This window comes from Epinephelus fuscoguttatus, linkage group LG16 (genome assembly GCF_011397635.1).
Source record: "Epinephelus fuscoguttatus linkage group LG16, E.fuscoguttatus.final_Chr_v1".
NCBI classification, from domain to species: Eukaryota; Metazoa; Chordata; class Actinopteri; order Perciformes; family Serranidae; genus Epinephelus; species Epinephelus fuscoguttatus.
This window is the reverse complement of record NC_064767.1, coordinates 20,998,294-21,021,553: the sequence shown is the minus strand read 5'-3', so window position 1 is coordinate 21,021,553 and position 23,260 is coordinate 20,998,294. Positions and strand designations below refer to the sequence as shown.

The window sequence follows — 23,260 nt, the reverse complement described above, 5'->3', positions numbered from 1 at the left end:
TACTTGGAGTAATGGTGGAACTAACTACTGTTTTGTTTAATGTGAAATACTAATTTAGTAACTGTAGCTGTCAAATAATTGTATAGGAGTGAAAAATATCTTCCACTGAAATGTGATTAAGTAGAGTAAAGTAGCACAATACGGACATTCTCAGGAGAAACACGAGTGCCTCACAGTTTCCCCCACTGACCGTAACAGTGAAGAATGAGCACAAACCACAAAGCAAACCACTATTTTAGCTGCAGCTCTATAACTGCTGGATCATCACCTCACATCTACAGTCATAAGATTTATGGGGTGAATGAAAACTTAAGATAACCCATAAATAGGCACTAAAATGAGGTTTTTCTGTGCAATGAGCTTACTTTACACAACAAGGTGAGAAGCTCAGCGAATTGAGGATTACCTCAGAGTCAATCTGCTGCTGTCTCTGCATTGAGGGAGTCTGCTGTGGTTTCAGCACTTTATAAAGCTGCCCTACAGATGCCTCCGTTTGCCGTTGCACCAGACCGGCACTACGGAGTAGATCCAGGATACACAGAAAGGACTTTTTCCCCCATATGACCTCTGAATCGCTTTGCGTCACCCAGGAGGAGATGGAGGAAACTGATGGGGAAGAGAACATCTGGTGGATGTGGGGTAATCCCAGTCCAAATATTCAACTTTACATGTTGTCTTGGAGATAAAGGCCTTTCTGTGCCTCCTGATGTACTCAGTGGTGCTTCATCATTTCTCTTCTTGCTCACCCGACTGCAGTGTTTTAGTCAAGACCACCTTAACTGTGACCAAGTTCAGAGTGCATTGAGTTCGAGATTAGACCAAGACCAGACCAGTGTGAGTCTCACACTGAGTAACACACTTGCAATAAAATGTGGCACTTGCAAACCATAGGCAGTCCTCGAACTGATCTGAACTGATCCACATTCCCATAAAAACACCCACAGAAAACAAATGAAGATTCCTTGTTATTCACCTCTTTTTATTGCCATACTGAATATATGTGTCTATGTATACATGCATCATGAGAAATGTCCTGATAAAACTATCAAAAGGCATTGCAGAGGTGACTTTTATGTGTGGGAATTTTCCTTTGATTTCTATGAGCAAACAAACACAAACACTAACAAGCTGAAATCAACTTAACCATCTTTATTCAACACTCCTTTTGTTTTGCACAGACAATTAAGTGATATCTCTGCAGTTGTGGTCTTGACCGGTCTTGTCTCAGTCTTTGTCTGAGACTGTGAGACGACCGAATGAAAATGCAGTTGATTTCAAGACCAAGACCTGCAAAAAGTGGTCTTAGGAGAGGTTTTGAGACCAAGACTGCTATAACCAGGTGGAAGGATGAAGTAACATTTATATTGCATGTACAGATTCTCCTTGTTAGAATAAATCAAAACAGCATCTGACACTGAAGTGGGCTGACAGTGGGTCCATTTAGTCTAATATATTCTTCTGTTATGGGGGGACACTGTCTGAGGGTTTGTACGGAAACACATTTCCACCAGAGTGGTGAAAAAATAAAGTTAAGTCATTAAAATGAGAAACTTTCTCAAAATAATGAAAAAGTATCTATAAATAATGACATACTGTCATTTCTCTTATTTTGAGATACTATTTTGAGAAAGCTTCTCATTATTCTTAGACACAGAGTCATTATTTTGAAATATTACGTCTATATTTTGAGAGTAATCATTTCAAAATAAGTGAGTCATAATTTTGAGGAAATTTCTCATTGTTTTGTGACACTAGCTAATTGTTTGAGTAAGTATTAGTAGTTTAAAATAATATCTCATTGTTTCAAGAAAGTTTATCATTTTAATGACTTACAGGAGCTTTTTTCATCCCATTGGCAGACTGGGCTTCCATTGGTTTGGACATTTGCAGTGGGAATAAAAACCTGACAACTTTTCACCCATTGCCTCATATTTAGGATTTGTGATTTGGTAAACCTGGCAGAAAAGACAAGTTAGAAATGCCAAATCTGGTTGATCACCAGATTTGGCTGTTGAATGCAGAATGAATCTGCCGTTTTCACCTCACGATAAAATAGTCTGAATTTTGAAGTTTTCAGTGGGAATGTTGTCGCTATATATGACATGACAAGGATGAATCTTTACTGCCTCAGTGAAGTGCTTTGCTTTCCCAAAAGAAAACCTTTTGCGCCATCTAGTGACCACAAGCTGAGTTACATGATGGCATCATTACTAGGCATGACCATCAGAGGGCAGCATTTGTTTCTAATACAACTAACACTGCCCCACTAGCTGTTACTAAGCAGTCCTCTGTCAGAGAATATTTGTGTGAGAAGCAGCTACAAATGCAGGGTTCAGGAAAAGAAACATGTAATGCTCTTATATTCATCGTCAACTGCTAATGAGGTGCCCTTGAGCAAGGTACTTAACGCCCAACTGGTCTGGTGGAGCTGCTCAGTGGTTAACCACCACTGTGGTGCAAGCTGCAGGTCCTGGGTGTAAATATGTGCAAACTATATGTATAAGACACATGACAACAGTGGAAATGAGAATCTAAAAACAACAGACTAATGGATGCTTTACCTGTGGTGTTTCAGTAAAAATATACTGAAGCATTCATTTCTGAAAATGTTTTTTCTTTTATTTCAAATGGTCACAGTATACATATAAAACAAGACAAACGATACAAAGACTCACTTCTTTATTACCACAAACTTAAAAATGACACATCAAACAGTATTATCAAAAAGCTTCATCAAAGTTAGTGACTTACAGTCTGTCATAGGCAGAGTGGGTTTTCACACTGTGACTATGAACAATTTAACATGACATCATTACTTTTTCAAGTTTGTCTTTCCCTGGACAGCGAGTGACATTTGTTGAGTTTGGCCTTGCAGCTGATATTCATTATTTTTGGTCTCTGGGCTGCGTCAACCATCTGACACTTGTTTTTAATCGCTACAAACCAGTGACTGGCAGAAGTTATTCTTACTGAGTCATCATGCGTAAGTGTGTGCAACATGGACATGCATTTCTACATGCCATGACATCTAACATTGCTTCCATTGCACTCTTAAACATTTTTAGTGTTGCGTTAAGTACCATACCTACAACCAGGGACACAGTGGGTACAGCTGAAAAGTCACGTATCTACATATCTGGCTGTTGTGGTACAGGAAGTAGATGTAATTATTGATAAGCACATCCACAGTGCAGCCACACATTATAACAGTGGTTCCCAACCTTTTCGGGACCCCTTTTCTCCCCTGATTAAGTCACATATTTTACTGCTAATCTATGGCTCAATGCATAAAAGCTGATAAATTGATGAACTGTCCAGTTAAAGCAAATAGTAAACACAATATCTGCAGGAAGGTCTGTAAATGAGCTATCTAGTTTCATTTTGGGCAGATTATTTCCTGTGAATATTGCATCAGAGATTAGATTTAGTGATATTTTTGGTAACTTCTCATACGATTCTTTTGTCCATATAGTTTTTTGTTCTGTTTTGCACAATCACACATACTTAATGGGCTTGTTTTTCTTCTCCTGGACCCTTGGCCATTGTTCTTTTAGCACTTTGGTTGTTTTAACTGTATACTTTTCTAATGCAGGATGATGCGGTTTAGCAGAGAGTGAAGTCTTTGTGAATATAACTTGTGTTTAGGGGTCTCATTTATAAAACATTGCGTAGGATCCATACTAAAAATGAACATATGGACAAAAGCCTGTCTCCAAAATGTTCAGAAGCACTGGTCAAATTTTCTTCCATCAAGTCTATTTTTATGGATCACAAATTCGTGGCATACACTCCTTACAGGCCTTGTTTAGGGCATACACAATGTTTATAAATGAGACCCCAGAACTTCGCTGTGCCCTTGTCCTGTGAGGTTTTTTCAGTTTATATCTTTAATAATAATCTGAACTTTAAATATGACAATTCACTTCAGTTTTCTTCACAGAAATGAATAAAATGCTAAGATATAGGCCTACTGTATATCTTTTTAAAACGTTTTCTTACAATCCTTAAAATCAAGAATGCCTAACGACCCCCCCATCAAGCTTTGGCGACCCTTAATGGGGTTTGGGACCTCCAGGTTGGGAACCAGTGCATTATGATATCAGTGCTTTCAGCCTTATAGTTCAAATAAGGTTATGATGGCTTATTCACAAAGTGATCACAACACTAACTCCAATCAATGATAAAACTACTTAAACACCACATCACTGTCCATGATATTCAGTGTGGATGGAGAACACATAAGGCAGTTTTGAGAGGTAACCACAAGATACAGTCAGAGGTTTGGACTGCCTTCATTATTCAGGTAGAGATATGTGTGCGTAACAAATTACAGTGCAGTATCAGTATACAGCCATCTGATCAGTGCCATTAAAAGACCAGATATTATGGCATTATAAGAAACTATTCCATTCTTTCAACCTGCAATACAGCGTTACTTGTAAAGAAGAAGAAGTTAATTCAACCTGGCTCAAGTTTGTGAACACTGTACTCAGGAGAGACACGCAAGCTGTGCAGAATGAAGGAGTGCTGCGAGACTCACAGGCTGAAAGTTATTTTTGCATCTCAGAGTGTTTTGGTCAAGTCAGTGGAGTATTCTGTGGAGGTATCTCTCTGGGTTGTTCTCTCCTCCTCTCCTCAGTCCTGAGCTGGTCCTGACTGGTCTCTCAGAAGTCCCTGCAGGGCCCTGGCTCTCAGTTAGTACCACTGTGGCCCCTGTACCTCTTCCTGTTGTCCCTATGGAAGTGTGTCGGCAAGGCTCTGGACTGCTGTGTGCTCCTGCCTCGGGATCACTGTCATCACCTGGATCCTTTCCCTGGCTGCTTGGCGAGCTTTCCCCGATCCTGAACAATATACATAGTGTTGTTGAAAACAAAATGGATGCCAAAAAGTCACCATGATTAATGGTGTGAATGTATATGAAATCATATCACAGTTTTTCTACCTGAGGTGATTGAAGGCTCGTAGCCAGTGTGAGCCCAGCGCCTCTCTCCCGTTAGCCCTCAGCCCTCTCCTGTGACTTCGGGCCCTCAGTCCTATCAAGGCCTGAGCCAGTTCTGCCTCATCTCTGTGACCCCAAACCAGCTGGGCCCTCTGCTCCGCATCCTGATCCCCCGCTGCCCTGAACAGTCTCTGGAGCTGCCACAGATTCACGTTGCTGAAAATGTTCGCCGAGCCAGCCTTCCGGCTCCTCCTCTCAGCCAGCCGCCACAGCGAGGAAGGGCCGACCACCATGGAGGAAGGAGGGGAGGCGGGTCCGGTATCCATCCGGAGAAACACTGGAGAAGGTGGCATACACTGGCTCTAATCTGTGGAGGAGTCAGTGAGAGTTTCCACTCATTAGGATGTGATGCATGGTGAGAGATGCTTTAAAGATGCAGTGTGTAGGATTTTGTGGTATTTGGCAGTGATGCTGCAGAACTGAAACTTCTTCTGTGTGCCAAGTATGTAGGAGAACTACGGCGACCAGTGCAAAAATGCAAACGGCCTATCTAGAGTCAGTGTTTGATTTGTCCGTTCTGGGCTACTGTAGAACAACATGGTGGACTCCATGGAAGAGGTCAGAATGTAGATATAAACGGCTCATTTCAGGGTAACAAAAACACAATGATTCTTATTTTTAGGTGATAATAAACTAACAGATGCATAGTTACAAATACAATATACAATTTCTGGCAACAGATGCCCCTTAATCCTACACACTGAACCTTTAAACAAAACAACAGTGTATATGACGTACGTGAGCACTGACTGCGTCACAACACCTATACAAAGCTGTCACAACTGAAACCAGTCAGCTGTGAGTCTTCTGCTCTGATTCTTTAATCCTACTTTAGAAAGTGAGTGACGAGCGGCGCTTTAAAGAGCCTTAAACTGCAGATGGCAACTTTATCTCTCTTTACTCACATATGGTTTTAAGTGGGACACTGACAGACAGTGTTAGCTGAGTGCCCAAGATCATGACTGCATGTTGGTCAGCCGCCTTTCCACTGAAAGGACTTTCTGTCAGTTTGACAAAATAATCTGGAGTAAAAGGTCCTCTTGCACTATCAACAGCAGATTATGGAGTTTACGCAAAAGAAAAATTGTCTGATGAAGATTAATTTGTCCATCTTACTATGTACTACATCAGGAATGAAGTTTCACACTCTCTCTTACTTTCCTCAATACACATTTACCATTTAGTGCAGCATATCTCATGTTTTGTCAGCATAAGTATATTTCTGGAATAAAAAGGAAAACAATACACTACATCACAAACAATTAAAGAGCAAACATTTATATTTTCCTGTGAATAACTCCAGTACTAAACTTATTAAACAGTAAGTGGGTTATTTGAGGACATGCATGTGATACTACCCCCTATACTATAATCATTAATGGCATGCAGCTCTTCAAAGACAAACACTTGCCTTTCAAAGGCCCTTTATTTGCATAGGACATAGGTTACATCTACCAAGCGTCACAGGCCTCTACATTCTCCCCTCCCCCTGGTGTCTTTACAGCCCACTAACTGTTTGCACAACAAACACACTGGTGCGCATTTGCAAAACTATGAATAGCCTACCAACACTCTCTGAAAAGAAGGAGGTATGAAATTATCTTTAAAACATTCGCGGTGCCAGTATAGAAGATGAAATAGGATGCAGTGGCTGAATAACTTACAGTACTGCCTGTGCTGGCTTTCATTACGCTGTGCGTAAAAGGCAGTAAACAGGAGTCCCGTGAGAGTCATGCGATAATAAAAAAAAAAACTTCTGCTCACCCAAAGATGAACTGATAGATCCAGTGCGCTTTGCTCTTAAAGCATCTCCCTCTGCATCCCCGTTCCTCTTCAGTAAAAGCTCCAACAATGGCTGAAATGCAGCAGGACAGTATGTTTGTCCAGTTTCACCTGCAACCAATTTCTGTCCTTGAGTCGACCATCCATCACAGATCAATGTCGTCATCCGACCAATGAGGGGGGAGAGATCTTCTGAGCCCTCCTGTCGGGGCTGGGAAACGGCTTTAAGTCGACCAATCGCGGGGAAGGGTGAGGAGGGGAGGAAGGGTGGCGGGTGGCGGACCCCGCCTCCTGGCCACGTAGGGTGTGTGTGCTGAAATCCATTGACGTCAATGAGCCCGGCTGGCACGATAAGTGTCTGTGAGTTATGCGCGAGGGAAGTAACATGTGAGCAGCATCCTGCGCAGATACACGCAAACAGTATGACGCATGGGCTTCTTAGCGCTGCTCCTTTGTTATGGTATACTTCCAGTATAATAAAAAACATTATATTATATTGTATTATTATGTCCAGGCTATATAACTGATGCAATATATTTGTTGCTTGCCTCAGTTAAATAAACAAAACAATGCTGAGATGTTGGCGTATGGTAGCAAATCTCTGACTGCTGTCTTTGCGCACATCACCACTTCGTTATATTTAACTGACACACGCATGTTTCTCTCCTATTTTTTAAAAGACAGAAGGAAAAAGGTCACACACTCCACGGGAAACCGCACCACAGGGACATACATGAGCAGATGAGCGGACATGGATGACTCCAGCAGTCCAGCAGAGGAGGAGCAGGCTTTGAATTACAGGCCGCCCCCTCTCCATCACCCAGCCCCCCAACACAGACGCTACATTCAACGGAGGAAACGGAAAAGACGAAACATACAAGTAGGTTTTTCATTTCAAAACCCCGGGGCTGTGGAAAGAACAGAGAGTTCCTTTTTTATCCCTAAACTTGTCCACTTTTGGCTTCATTGTCAGACCACAAACCCGGCCTTCCACCCCGTTATTTCCACTTTTCGCCCATCTTTTCCCCAGCTGTTTGCAGCTGGCAGAAAGCACCCGCCCTGTTCGGGAAAAAGGGACCGAGAGTGACCGGAGGAGGAGAGAGATGCCACCCCAACCTCCCCAACCTCCCCAGCCGCAGGTGAGGAAGAATATCCTTAAGTTCCTCAAGAGTTTTTTGGGAATCATCCGGATCCTGCAGGTTGTGTTTGGGGCCGGGCTGTGTGTCACCATCGCCGCAAACAAATACGAAGGATCCATCCACTTCGTCCTGTTCGTGGCGGTCCTCTTCTGGCTCCTCACCCTCGCCCTGTTCTTCCTCACCCTGCTGGAAAAGCAGGACCTGGTCCCGCTGCTGGGAGGGGAGCGCTGGTTGTCCACCAACCTGGCGCACGACGTGGCCGCCACCGCGCTCTACCTGCCGGCCATAGGGATCATGATCTACAAGACCAAACGCAACTCGTACTGCAACCTGGAGCAGTACGAGCACCCCTGTATGTACAAGGTCTACCTGACGGCCGCCGTGTTCGCCTGCCTGTGCTGCCTGGCTTACCTCCTGTCCGTTATTTATGGAGCGTGCAGGAAGTGTCGGGGAGAACAGACGGTCATCTGATGGGACTGAAGGGGGGGCGATGGCGACAGGGAGGGGGGCATGGGGTCCACAGCAAGATGAGGAATAGTTAACTTCACTGTAATTTAACTCAACAGCTTCTCTAATCACAGGTTTGTCTCTTGTCTCCCCACACCAAACTTTCCACTTTGGTGGTGAGGCAGAATCATCCAAACATCACTCTGTGGCCTTATAATCAGTGTTTTGAAGGGTTACTGACATGAAAATATCCAAGCAGCTCCTGGTACAGAGGCCTAGCTACCCAGGGTGGGAGTCTGATTGGAAATTAGGAAGTTTAAAGCATTGCATCCATTTATGAAGACACAAATGACATGTGTTTGCCTCCTAGTATTAGTTAAGTTTGTCTTCCACTAATTCCCTCATTAAGAATCATTATAATATTCCTCTTATAGTGTGGTAGCAGTATATTCAGCGATAAGTTTACAGTACAATGGCCTTAACATTCATTTTGTAGATTTGGTACTGACTAACAGTCCATCCAAAACCTCTAAAAGGATTACTACAGTTGTTTTTACAAGGGATTCTTTTCATTACCTTTTTTTAAAGTATATATTTTTATGTGTGTATGTGTTTTTGTATGACAGCTAACTATACTGAACAGTTACTGAAGTGTAACGGACTAAAAAAAAAACACTCCTTTTGACCAGCTCTGTTTTTGTTAATCAGTGCCTTCTGTCAGAATGCTGTACACTCAACCAGGTTGTGACAACGACAACCCAACAATATGGATGTGATTGGTGCTACATGTGTATGCTGAACGTAAAAAAAAAAAAAAAAAGAAAAAAGAAAAAAAAAATCCTTGAGTGTTCATTATGTAAAGCCAAAGAATAAAGAGCAGTAAGTGAGAGCCGGTGAGATGTTTCTTTGGTTATGATCATGTTTTGGGACATTTAAATGAAACGTAAAATGTTTTGTTAATTTTGTTTGAGTGCTTTGAGTTAAATTTAGAGAAAGAGCCGTGTTGCATGTGCAAATTGTGCTTTTGGTGGCTTTTTCCAAATGAAACACAGATTTAGAGGGTCTAGTGATGGAAGCCCTCAGGAACTTCCTGTTGGGAGATAAAAGCCTTGGCCAATCAGCAGGGATCATTTATGTGCTATGCCACATGACCACATGAAAGACTTAGACTTATCTGTGTCTCAAACAGACAATGAGCGAGTAGCTCACACACACACACACACTGACAATGTGCATGCATGTGCTATGATAGACAGAGTGTGTGTGTGTGTGTGTTGCATGAGAGTTATCCTACTTTTGGAAACAGCGAGTGCATGTTGTGTGTGTGAGTGTGTGTAATAATCTGGGAAGAGGCTTGTTCTTACCGGAACAGTCTGTTGGGGTTCTGGAGGTGGGCTGACGCTCAGCCAATGAAAATGAAGCCAAGCAGCGGAAGATGATTCAATGTCTCGTCTATTCCAGTCGGCATGCAGTTCTCAAAAACATGCTGCAGACAAGTTGATTAAACTGCACCCTAAGCCACACTGTGACAGCTCTGTTTGGTTGCCGTTATGCAGTCAAAGTACCATTTTACTCTGTGTGGACAGTTGTGCAGTTCTCTGACAAATCTGTGTTCAAACTTTGCACACTTGTTGCTGGCATGGGGCGTGTGTACGATGAAAAAAGGCTGCAGATTACTCACACATAAACACACACTTTCCCTTTTTGGGCATTTCTCGCTCCTCTTGCATGCTTCCAACTGTATGCAATGAGTTATTCTTGGAGAGGAGCGTAAGAGATCAAATGTTGCATTGTCAAAGCTCCAGATTCACAATCAAGATCCAAACAAAGGCAACAAAAAATGCAGAGATAAGAACATGAAATCAGTACAATCATGAGAAAAAGAGATGACAAATATCTTTTGCTTGCTTGCTTGATGAGAATCTCTGCTGTTACCTGATTCATTGACGACTTATTTAGTGCCTACATTTCAGAGGCAAAGCGACCTTTAAAAGCAAGGGCGATGGTTTCATTTCAACAGGGACACATGAAATGGTTGGAGGGTTGCCAGTCCTCAACCTGAACATGCACTAATTTGTGCTTTTTTTGCATCAAGTATAAAATAGTGAGAGGTAAGTGTCTCCTGCGTCCCCCCTGAAATCTACACTTTTGCTGAAAAGTGAACATATAAAGACAGCGACAGATCAAACTACAACCAGGGAAACTGTAAAATCCTTTGCCACATTAGAACTTAACTTGGGTATTGTATTTAGTTTGTACTCCCAAGACCAATTGTTAAGTATATGATCCTCTAGGTTAGCCGCCTTTTTGTGCAGTTATGACAGGACAAATACAGTGTGTGTGTGTGTGTGTGTGTGTGTGTGTGTGTGCGCGAGTGTGTGTGTGTGTGTGTGTGTGTTGAGAGCAAGGTGACATCTGTGGTCAAAGTTAAGGAGTGGAAGGGTTAATGTTAACCAGCTGCAGGATATAAATCTAGCACTTCTAAAGGAGGAAAGGAGTCGCCCCCCTCGCCTCAAACTCCCATCCACCGTCTCCCCCTCTGAGATTTCCACAGAAGTGTCGTCCTGTCCACGTGTCGGGTGCCTGTGGAAACACACTGCTGTGTATACAACCAAATGGAGACAATACACAACAGCCCAGCGTGCTCCATAAACAAAGCACCGAATCCAGGGTTCAAGTCGATATTGAAAGTAACCATGGTGAATCATTTGAGTTTTGGATGACTCACAACTATAGCATATGCTGACAATTAAGGCCAGAAAAGGATTCTCCACATTTACCCTGAAAGTCTCTTTGAGCTTACCACATTAACAGGCGCTGTATTATTACACAGCCCACAGTTTATAGATGTCAATCGTGTTCAGATTTGTCAGTTTAGTGTATGAGCCCATTTTGAATTTAATCCTCAGCCATCACATCCAAGTCCAAACAAGAAACCCATGTAATCACAGGTAATAGCATGAATTTGGACTATGTTACCTTCTGACATTGTTACAAGGGTGTGGGCGCCACAAGGGTGAGGTTGCTGTATTTTTTTCCAGCTCCATAGACAGTAAAGAAAACGTAAGGACGTATAGAGCCAGCCACTTCTCTGCAGTGCCAACTGTGTGATATTTTTTTTGGCTACTCAACCAAAGAGACATTTCCTGTACGCGCATTCCCACCCGTCTGCAAGCGACCAAGCGTCCAATAGTCGTCATAACCCCTCCAAATGGTTCCTCTGGCCCTCCCTGAAAGCACAGCATCACGCACACTGTTGCCATGGACTAATGTCAGTTCACTGAAAAACTGATACAGAGTTTGCTGCCAGAAAATCTAAAAGTTAGTTCTTAAGTCCAAATGGATAACAATGACTGTGACTCATGGGTGCAAATAAATCACTGGCGTGATTATCGAAGAGAAATGGCAGGAATGTTTTCTGTCCTTCTTTCGAAAGACTCCAAAAAACTTTAATTCAAAGTGCATCTTTTTCTTGCTTCTCACCTCCCAGCATAGTGGTGTACCAGCTCAGTCGCCAGAGGAAGATGTTGGCATTGTATCTTTTTGCAAACCATTGTGTTACATTTGTACATTTCATATCAACATTTTTTAAGTGAGGAAGTATATGAGCTCATTTTGTCACTGTGAAGAGGAGTCCTAACCTATACAGGCCATACCTCTGCCAAGCTGCTGACCACTGCTCGAAGACAACAGCAGTTTAGTGAGTCATTGCTGTGTTTCCAGCAGCTTTTAAGGTACAAAATGTCGGTGTTTTGTAGCAACCCATCTGTGTTCTTTCTAGCAGGGATAGTGCCACAAAATGCATTTGTTTTTTACAGAAACTTTACAGTGTTTCCTGCTGTGACTGTGCTCCCAAACCACGTATTTATTCCAAGATAGGATCTTTTCCTTACCATAACCTAGTGGTTTTTGTGCCTAAACCTCACCACACATTAACCACAGTGTTGTTGAAATGTAAAGGTTTAACATGTCCGCTACAACATAACATGCAAATGTAACATAACTGTGGTTTGCAAAGACGTACAATGCCAAAAAAATTTCTGGCGGCCGGTTTGGGCGTACAGGGCACAATGTGAGGTGCAGAAAAGCTTCAGTGGAAGACAACAAGTCTTTTTCAGATTTTTTTTCCAGGCCAAATGATTGCAATCTAAGATAAAAAAAAAAGTAAACATCTTGTGATAAACACCACTTTGTTGCTTTAAGATTCATTGTTATTTTAAGAAGAGCTGATCTGAATCTGTCATAACAACACATACATAACACACTACATATTCACTAAGCAAAAAAGGTTCCTGGTCTTAAAGGGTAGCTTAATCTTTTATCAAGATCTGTTCCCTAAAGTGGTCCCAATGTAAGTGACGAGAGACAAAATCCACAGTTCTTGCGTGCAAAAATGCTTTCTTAAATTCAACCAAAGCCATATAAGGCTTCACATTCTATGTTAGTCAAGTAGGTGCTTTCCAAAGAAAAGGGCTTTTTGTATAAAACTTCCTCTTTTTGTTACCAGAACTCAGCAGTGAATCATTTTCTGGAGATACTCAAGTTAATTTTACACTAAACACATTTAGAATATATGTGCTTGGTCTGAGTAACTGCTGAAATTTCGAAATGATCACTTCATAGTCAGATTGGACACAAGGAAGTACTTTTAATAACTTTTAAAACCCTTTCAATGCACATATGGTAAAGTCAGTATTATCTCAAGACAGACTTGAAAAATTACCTGGCTACCCATTAAATATTTCTGGATTTTGTGTATGTTTAGTATTATTCAGCTGTCAATTTTAATGTCTAAAAATACCTACAAAGAAGGACTATAACCAGCCCTTTGTACTGTGCACAGTCCTGACTTTCTGACAGACCAGAGCCTGGTGTTACACAGTGTTCACTGAACCAGGTACATTTGGCTGGTTTAAACCCACTCAGCAGATCTCCAGGCTCTTTCTTACCCACCCAAATTTTGGGTGGGTAATTCCCAGTGGATGTGCTCTATCCTATCCGAGCATGTCTACATTTTTTTCCCTGCTGACAGTACTCTTCTCCTGTCTCACATGTACGCACACGAAACATGAAAACACAGACACATGCACACAGCAGCGCCCTGTTAACCACACTTTCATCAGATACTGCTGAGATGCACATTCCACTGCAGAGGAGAGGGAGAGATGAGAAAACAGATGGAGACAGACAGGACAAGTGAATAAGCAGAAAAAAAGAAGCAAATAGCGATTTGCAAATATGCCTTACGTAAAGATCTAAGATGCAATCTGAGATTGACATTTCCTGTCTGTGTCAGGCATGAATGGGCACAGTGTTCCAGCCGTGCAGGCCTTGTAGTTTGCTTCCAACACTCGCCCGTTTATAGTTTCCTAACATGGTGACTGGGATTACTGATTCCACATCTGTTGCAGCAGCTTTTGCCCACACAATGCTTCTGAATGGGCACAGTGTTCATGTGCTGCGTGTGTGAGAGCAATGGCAGCTAGTGGTGGGAAATGATGATAGCTATTTATAGAGCCTTGAAAATACCACAGCTTCCGTCACTCTGCCAGTTGTCAGCCAAGATGTTGAGAGTGTTTAAGAGAGTGAAAGGGTTGGAGAAACTTAGAGAGAGACATTAACTAACTAATCCTTAGGCACTGATTCATGCAGACTTAGCAACACCTCTGACATTAACCACCTGTAAGTTTTACCTCAATAAAACATAGTGTTAAAGAGTGATGATTAATTTTCCCATGAGTACTATCTAAGGTGAGGCTCTCCCAAGAAGGAAAACTCTTTGCGAACTTTGCATCTCTAGAGCAGCGTAAGTGGACACACACTGGGAAGTAAAACAAACATTCCTTCCAAGCGTGGATCATGGAGTTCCTGATAATAGCTCACATGGCTCAGAACTGCTTCCTAGCACTACTTTTCCCACAGATTTCACACACAGAAGCCCCAGTTCTCTCTGTTGCATCATACTGCTGTTGGGAAAAAAAAGCAGGGCGTTTAAAACTTCACTGAGCAGTTTAAGTCCAAGATACTGATCAGATCTCCTGACCCAGAATGAACCTCGCTAGCTCTGGATTATTGGTTGTTCCCAGAATAAAGACTAAACATGAAGATGCCTGTAGCTGCTATGCTGGTCGAAAGAAGAACTAATTGCAAGAAGACTTGAAGAAGACAATGTTGACTACAAGCTAAAGACCTGTTTACCATTGCATTTCACTGATTTGTCATTTTTGTCACTTTTATAGTTTTTACTCTATGTGCTATGTGTGTGTGTTTCTTGCTTTCACCTGTGTAAGCTATAAAACAATTAGGGTTGCCTTTTGGTGTAAAATGTGCTATATAAATACATTTTACTTGCCTAAAAAACATATTTTTTAAAACCATATGCACTCAATTTATTCTGGTCAATAATATGGAAATGTGTCTAAGACCCTGATATTTTAAAAATAATAACAGATGTTTGCGTTATTTGATATCTTGGTGTTCTTACGCTGCAATGTCAAAATTCTGCATAGAAGTCCAGTAGCAACACCCAAATTAGATCAAAATAACAATGTCCAATTTCATATAGAAGAATGTAGTACAACTAAAAAACATGAAATCACTATATATTCAAAGTCTAGCTCATTATTGCGCAACTGTCAAGGCATAAAATGTCACTGTGATCAAATCTGACTGCTTAAAACTATAAACAATGATTTCATCTACCCACTAGGAGGTGTTATAGGGCTTCACAAAGCATGAATTTCCAACTTGCCTTATAAAGTTCTAAGTTTATTTATCCTGGTGCCCCCTGAACACGTCCCCTGACAGTAGACATGTAATTCTTTGAACTTTACTATCCTTCACAAGCTTGTAGAAAAGACAGGAATGTCACATTTAAGTTTAGTGGTTTTAATAAATAACAACTATAAGGTGCTCTTCTAATAGCTTGATGCAGCTTAATCACAGTTTGCTACAGTAAACAAAAGAGTGCAGTGAAGTCCTCTCACTTGACCTGTATGATCAAGATCAGCTTTTCAAAACCAAAGCTGCATCTTTTAGACAGCAGCCAAACAGTGGAAATCCACAAGCAGAATTACTGCAAACACACAACAGAGGCCAAAACCGTCTGTTTTAGCCACAGCGTATGAGTAGCCACTATAAGGCCATTATGTCAGATGAAGGCAGCAGCACAAATTATAAGTTAGTGTTAAATAAAAGTATGTAGCAGTTCATATTCTGCACAGTGTTATAATGCTATGCCACGTAATAGAACAGCTACTGTGCAATGGCTTGAAAAGAATTTGGTAATGTGTCAATAGAAGTGAGATAATTAATCTCAGACATGGTGAGAAGCCAAACACTAAAGTGATTTAATGTCAGCTTGCAACATCAGAATGACTGGAGTTCACGCAGAGGCCAACTGAGACATTTTTTGCGATTCATTTAACCTTAAGAGGCACTAATGTGGTTGATTAACTGTGTGTTTTCTCAATTTTCCTTCAACTATCCTTGTTAATTAGCTGATTTATCTCAGTCTAGTTTAGTTTAAGCGTGGAGGTAATAAAGTTTCGTTGAACAGTCAAGAAAAGGCTAGTGTTAGACTTGAGTCAAGTTAGTTTTGTCAAACCAGTCTTTCCACTGTCAAGAATGAAGTTTAATGCCTGACAAAAAAACATACCTGGGTTCTTAAGTCCCTAAAACCCCCTTTAAATTACATCTGAGTGACTACAGAATTGGCTGAGAATGTCCCCATGTAACTCTTCTACCCTCTCCTGGAGTTCAGTCTGGTTTATCATATAATATTCTATTGTTGAGTTGTCCTCTCACAAATGCATGTGACTGCCATCCTGCCCTGAAGTTAAGAATTATTCCTTTCACAGTCTGGGAATCCGTGTTTGGCCGAGGGGGGGGAAACAGAGTAAAATGCTGACATCATGCTGACAACATCACCAGACAAAAACAACAACTGGAAAACTCCACTGTCATGGTAAAAACGTACAACTTTTACTAGACGTTTTGGGATAGAGAATGTCTTCTTCTATTAGACATGTTTTGAGTGTCCAGCAGATTATAATAATAGCACTGCAAATGTGCAAATATACTGTGCATGCACAATCACAAATCTTATTTTTATAAACTGGTCAAAGGTTTTGTTTGCCAATATGCAATTTAAATGCAGTACTTAATACTCCAAAAAAACATCCTCCATACTGGCTCAAAATGCATCCATACATCTGAGAGCTGTTCTTTCCTTTCAACACTGATATCTGCTCATTAAACTGTATCTTTAGTGCTCTGTAATATTTTACCTATTGTATGTGGGGCGCATGTGAGTAGGAAATAGGCTGAAGAATGCACCCTATAAAGGACTGTCTGTGGGTTCCATATTGGCCCCATGCCCATTGCCCACATGGGTGGGTTTACCCAAGTGGTCCACACATGGGTTATGCTTGCGCTACTTGGCTACCAAGTAGGTATGGGCCCAAAATGTTCATCTTATCTGGGGCCCACTTGGGTAAACCCACCCACATGGGGGCCAATATGGAACCTGTGAACAATCCCATACAGGGCCTATTTACTACCCACATGGGCCTCACATGCAAATCTTGGCTTGGTCCCATTTCACATCAGTATCTTATTCCTAATATGCTGTTTCTCCTCAAATCTGTTTTAGTACCTCTCAAAAGATATATACCATGACTGTTGCACTGGTGGCATGATGCCATGGGCAGTTATTGGGCAGAAGTAACTTCAGCTTTATTTTATCATATGGATTACTGATTACTGTCTCCTCAGCTGCTCTTCCCAAGGTTTCTACCATTTTTTGTTACCCGTTAAAGGGTTTTTCCCTTATCTGCTGTGAGGGTCCAAGGACACAGGGATGTTGTATGCTGTAACACCCTGTGAGGCAAAGTGTGATTTGTGATATTGGGCTTCATAAATAAAAAATTGAACTGAGCTGTATGTTTTACCGACCAAGTTCACCACCTACAGATGAAGAGGAAAATCAACAATTGGTTCAGCAGTCCGTAGGCCTTCTTGCTTAAAATGCCCCTTTCTGCATACTTTTGTCTACTTAAATGTATAACTATGTCCATGTACCTCCTTGTGAAATAGAGAACAGGCTGAGTTCTGCTGCCAACTGCTTTTTTTTGCTTTAATGTGTGTTTTTGCAACTAAGTTAACATTGAAATTACATTTTACATCGTTGAATTTGAATTGAACGATTTTATTGAACATGTTAAAAGAAACAAAAAGTCAAACAAAAATAAAGCATACGACATAAAACTGTTGAGTTAAAGAACGACAGGTGGACTCAATAATGCAGACAACCACAGAGCTCAGTTCAAAAAGGATTTATTTGCTCCACCAAGAGAATTATACTAGTTGTAGATCCAGGATTGGGTGTCAGAGGAGTGGGGCAGGCAGTGGAGCAGAGCAGGCTGAGGAGGATGCAGCTTGAGGCTGGACTGCAGCGGGCACAGACAGTAGCAGGTGAGGCAGGTCAGCAGCTGAAGTTCCGGAGATGCAAACTGGAAACCGAGGAGATCAGAGTTAGGAATGAGGTAAATGGCCAAAAAAACAAACATGCACAAAACCTGGTGCAAAACAGGTGCCAAGAGCTTTACCATACAAAGGTTGACAACAAATTGGCGACGACTGCAGAGAAGAGCCGGTCTCAAATACTCCAAGTAGATTGCTGAATGATTGCAGGTGTGGAGATGATTGCTGCAGCCTGCCTCACCTGCTCACACTCACACAGAAAGGGGGGGGGGGACCAGGTGCAGTCCTAACAAAACGAAACAGACAAAGCAGAATCAAATAATAAACAAGAAGTAAAAAAAAAACTTTTCTAGTCCTACCCCTTTATATTTTTATAAAAACATAAAAAAAAACATTGTAACATCATTTTGATAATGTAAACAGGAGGTTATAATCACATTAAATAATATAATATACATAATAAATGGATAAATGTGGGGTTAAGAGAAAAACACAATGAAAAGTCAATACGGTACAATGTACAGTATGAAGGTCAGGGAACAGAACGCCCACCGCTGTGATTGGTCGAGAGATAACAGAGGGGTATTTTAGCGGGATCTCATTGGATGTGGAAACCCGGAAGTAGGGGAGTAACCAATCCACGGGATAAGAGCACGGATTAAAAGTCCTCACCGGTTCGGCAGCCAACGAGTGGACCCGTTCTCTTCTCTGGAGTGGAGAGTACAACATCTTCTGCATCATTTTAAAAAGATTATTTAATAGACTAACTTTTATTTAGGTTTATTATCATAAATCATGGCTGTGTACAAGTTAGTGCTGATTCGTCACGGAGAGAGCAACTGGAACCAGGAGAATCGGTTCTGCGGCTGGTTCGATGCAGATCTGAGCGAAACCGGAGAAAAGGAGGCGAAGAGAGGTGGACAGGCCCTGAAAGGTGAGGACGAACTGATTCAATTTGATCCTATCATCCACTGTAATTGTCTCTGAAATACCTTAGGGTCAATGCACGGATACTATTACATAATGTCCCCTGCATCAGACTCTCGACCGCGCCCCCTTCCCATATGTGGTAGATGTGCAAACGTGCAGAAATGATGCATTCATGTGGCTGCTCTGGTATTGTGTTATTACAGGGCCACAGAGCAGGACAGTTTCTACAGAATTTATCATTTAATTTAATTATTATTATTAATCATGTTATTCTCTTTGACCCAAGAACAACCTGTTGAAAAGTGGAAAATCCACTGTAAAGCAAAGCAGTTTTGGGTCATGTAGTTTGCTCTTTATCAGCTGGAGAACAACAAGAAATCATAATAGAGACGCATAGGCCCATACACTGAGAGCAGCCTCAATGAATCAGACTGCAGTGAAGCTAGAGCTGCAACCATTAGCTGATTAATGACTTGCTCAACTGAAAGACAAATCAGCAATTATTTAATCATCTAGCAATGGTTTCAGTCATTTCAAGGAAAAATACCAAACATTCTCTGGTTCCAGCTTCTCAGATTTGATAATTAGCTGTTTTCCTCTGTCATTTTGGACAGTAAATTGAATATCTTTAGTTGTGTAGACTGTAACAACCAATGATAATGAAAACAGTATTTAGTTGCAGCCCTTAATGCAGCCGTGTTACACCTTGTAGTTATGCTTGGGACTCAGTGGCTTCTCTCTTATTGTGTCCTTTCTAAGTTATGTGTCATGCAACAAGTGCAGACTTGTTACTCCCAGAAGGCATTGCGGGGGAATTTACTCACTAAATAAAGCTGAGTGAAGCCGTCACAGTATCCAAGTGGAATATGCAGTCTAAATGCATTAAACTCCAGTGTCGCTCTCTCTCTCTCTCTCTCTGAAACTTACAGATGCAGGCTTTCAGTTTGACATTTGCTACACCTCCGTGCTAAAGCGAGCCATCAGGACACTGTGGCTAGCCCTGGACAGCATTGACCAGATGTGGGTGCCGGTGCATCGGACCTGGCGGCTCAATGAGCGTCACTACGGAGGCCTGACGGGGCTAAACAAGGCAGAGACTGCCGCCAAGCACGGAGAGGCTCAGGTGAAGATCTGGAGGCGCTCGTTTGACATCCCACCTCCCCCCATGGGCCCAGACCATGACTACTACAGCATCATCAGCAAGGTAAGATATGATATCTAAAGCTATGTTTGCCTGTGAGGAAAGAGATGGTTCTGTACATATTGATCAACTGTCGACACACAGGCATAACAAAGACGAGGCATGACTATAACTTATCTCTGCAGTTAGGCCCCATAATCAGCTGTGTCACCATGAATGAGAGAAATCAGCAGAAACAAGTGGAGTGTTTAGAGTGAAAATAGTGGGTTTAAGGTCTTTTTGTCCACAGCACAGTCAGCTTGAATTTCCAAATATTTTACACGTACAACAGTGTAAATGAAATCTGACAGCCGCACCACACACTATTTGGGAGCACATGTTCTCATGTTGTTGCCCAATAGTATGCCCAAGGTGAGTTAATATATGACAGGCAGAAATGAGGTCTGCCTGGTTCAAGTTCAAAGTTCAGTCAAGGTGGATCAGAGGCCTGTGTAGACAGAGGTAGTCAGATGTTAAGATGTAGTAACTCAAAGCTGGCAGATCAGTCAAAACTAAGTGGATAAGTGATCATCAGTGTGTTCATTATGTTATAAGAAGAGTGTCATTAAGGGATCAGATTCTTTCATGCCTGCAAATGACTCACTTACTCTTACTGAATGCATTTAGGCCCTTCCTCTATTCTGCTCTATTGTGTCCTTTATGTATTAAGATTGTCCTCCCTGCAGGATCGTCGCTATGCAGATCTGACCGAGGACCAGCTTCCTTCCTGTGAGAGCCTTAAGGACACCATTGCACGGGCGCTGCCCTACTGGAATGAGGAGATAGCCCCTCAGATCAAACAGGGAAAGAGGGTGCTCATCGCTGCTCATGGAAACAGTCTGAGGGGGATCGTTAAGCACCTGGAGGGTAGGTGGCGCTATAGAGTTTATATGCAGAGCTAGGGAGTACTAGCCAATGATTCTGCCATGGTTTGTCAATTTTTTTTTCAGTTTTCATAGTTCATCTCAGCTGACAATACAATGCCTTTTGCCTAACTGTTTTGTATTTTACTAAGTAATGAGATTTTTAAGTTAAGGGCTGTTCACACTTCTTAAATGTTGATTGAATTTATGTAAAGACCAGTATATACTTCTTTTGCACTTGTATAACCACTTAATATTGTGACATAATGAGTTTTACTCTGTCCAGATATACATTTATACTTTTTAAATACTTAAGAAGTGAATGCATCCAGTATATAACCACAAACCGTTATGGTGATCCAGTGTTTACACTGAATAGCAACATCCTGCAAATTCACTTCCCTCTATACATAACTGATCTGTATGTATGTGCTGCCACCTGTAGGAATGTCCGATGAAGCCATCATGGAGCTGAACCTGCCAACAGGCATCCCCATCCTCTACGAGCTCGACAAGAACCTGAAGCCCGTGAAGCCGATGCAGTTCCTGGGAGACGAGGAGACTGTACGCAAAGCCATGGCGGCCGTGGCCGCTCAAGGAAAAGCCAAGAAGTAAAGACAGAGAAAAGCCGGCTCTGTGTATGACAGAGTGGGTTGTCCCTAACACCTGACCTCAGATTAGTGTTTTTCCTAAATCCTAATTTATTTTGGATTGTAATACATGAAGAGTACACTGCAGATTGTTGTCAAAGGCAACCTCACTCTACTTGCACACTGCAGGGATAGTAGATGGTGAAAGATTGGGATATATTAGGGCCAGGGGAGCCATAGCTCTCAAGAGATTGTAAAGAATTTTGCTAAAATGGTCCATTAATATGACAACCTCTGAGAATGTAGCACTGAAATGAAATTAATAGCATTGCTGATAAAGACAGTTTCTAATCTGTTTACTTGAATATTTAAGTAGTAGCCCTTTTAATGATTAAAACATTGCCATCAAAACACACAACATAGTTTGAAAAAGACAAGTGTCTAATGCTGTGGTGCCCAAGGCTGGGATGTTGAATGTCAGAACTGATGAGAGTTTTGATGACACACACACACACACACACACACACACACACACACACACATATATAAGGTTGACAACACAATTAAGACAAACAGAGGAGAATAAGCATCTGTTTGCCCATGTGTATACTGTATGTTTCTTTGAGATACTGTTTTACAAATGCACTTATGGTCTTAAGAAAGTTATTGTCTGATTATACTGACTTCATCATTACCTGCCTGGGACAACAGTATTATTTATCAGATGATTTAGGCAGTGGGATATTGTAGTCTAATGTAATGTAATTTAAAAAATACTTAATTTTATTTACGCTCTATGGCAATTTTTAGAGTTTGTATGAGATTTTTTTTAACATGAAAGGGACCACTGTTAAGGATAGACAGAATATTTTCTATCTCACATTTCAAAGCATTTAATTGATGCATTCCACTGATGAAGGGATGCAATTCTGCAGTCTCTTGAGAGCAGGATGGGACAGTTAGGACCTCAGTCCTTTTCTCTTACTTTAAATAGTATTTGTGTCGTGTCCTTGTATGTTGTTTGTGCAGTGTCTGACCATTTGTATTTTTCTCTGTGTTTCATCAAGTTGAGTCCAATTTTAATGGTGCCTAACACTGCAGTATTGCACTGTATAAGTGATAAACCCATTATTTTGATTAAAGCCAGCCAGCTTCACAGTACTTTAACCGAAGATACGGTCTAAATTTTCTCTGTTTGACTGCCATAAGTCTGTCTCTGCCTCTTGGTGTCATAGTATTTACGTGCCTCCACCTCCTCTTCCTACCGTAAATGCCTAGGCTGGCCTCACTGCCTAATGAGGAAGCAGTGGTGGTTTTAAGAAAACAGTCTGCTAAGATTTGGTTTGAAATGTCCCATTGTGTCTTACAGTACTGCCATTTTCTTTGTTAAATGTAAATCCCTCTGTGCTGATTAAATGTACCCCGAACCTCTGATGGTAATAAATGTACACATCTAATGCTGTTGTGTCTGCTTGTCCTGTTTTACATAAATATATATATATATTTTCCACGTAGTATAGTAGTTATAGTATAGTATAGTTATAGTAGTAGTTATAGGAGTTACATGCTAACCTCAGGTTAGCTGGTCAGTTCATTTTTATTATGAAAATACAAGTATTGGTGGCCAAACTCACTTATATCAGCAGCCTATTTAAAGTAACATTAAAATTGGAAAATCATTTTTTAAAGATGTGTTTATCATCTCTCCCAGACCAAACATGGGAACCTGACCAACATGAATGTCTATCAAATTAATTTTCTTTGTTTATTTACAATTTACTTTGTTTTTCATCCAACTCACACAGATGCCCATTATAAAGAAGGATTTTAGGGAAAGACTCTGGTCA

At 41.3% G+C, this 23,260-nt stretch overlaps 3 protein-coding genes across 4 annotated transcripts; 2 read left to right on the top strand and 1 right to left on the bottom strand.

Moving 5' to 3' along the window:
- Positions 1 to 2,664: 2,664 nt before the first annotated feature.
- On the bottom strand, positions 2,665 to 6,907 carry LOC125903501 (arginine vasopressin-induced protein 1-like). Of its 2 annotated transcripts, none has more exons than XM_049600457.1 (3): positions 6,764 to 6,907; positions 4,943 to 5,306; positions 2,665 to 4,841 (listed from the first exon to the last, which is right to left on the bottom strand). In XM_049600457.1, exons 2-3 carry the CDS (start codon positions 5,290 to 5,292, stop codon positions 4,583 to 4,585), a joined length of 609 nt encoding a protein of 202 aa, XP_049456414.1. In that variant the 5' UTR covers positions 5,293 to 5,306; positions 6,764 to 6,907; the 3' UTR covers positions 2,665 to 4,582. The 2 variants fall into 2 exon arrangements, with proteins under 2 accessions (XP_049456414.1, XP_049456415.1); XM_049600458.1 differs by having other exon boundaries at positions 6,664 to 6,880.
- Positions 6,908 to 7,114: 207 nt separating this feature from the next.
- Positions 7,115 to 9,118, top strand: marveld1 (MARVEL domain containing 1). Its single transcript, XM_049600459.1, has 2 exons — positions 7,115 to 7,241; positions 7,462 to 9,118. The coding sequence occupies exon 2, from the start codon at positions 7,885 to 7,887 to the stop codon at positions 8,389 to 8,391; it is 507 nt and encodes a 168-aa protein (XP_049456416.1). The 5' UTR covers positions 7,115 to 7,241; positions 7,462 to 7,884; the 3' UTR covers positions 8,392 to 9,118.
- A 9,381-nt stretch (positions 9,119 to 18,499) lies between these two features.
- Positions 18,500 to 22,870, top strand: LOC125903732 (phosphoglycerate mutase 1-like). The gene is made up of 4 exons (XM_049600838.1): positions 18,500 to 18,784; positions 19,710 to 19,984; positions 20,647 to 20,827; positions 21,269 to 22,870. Exons 1-4 carry the CDS (start codon positions 18,646 to 18,648, stop codon positions 21,436 to 21,438), a joined length of 765 nt encoding a protein of 254 aa, XP_049456795.1. The 5' UTR covers positions 18,500 to 18,645; the 3' UTR covers positions 21,439 to 22,870.
- The last annotated feature ends 390 nt before the right edge of the window (positions 22,871 to 23,260 follow it).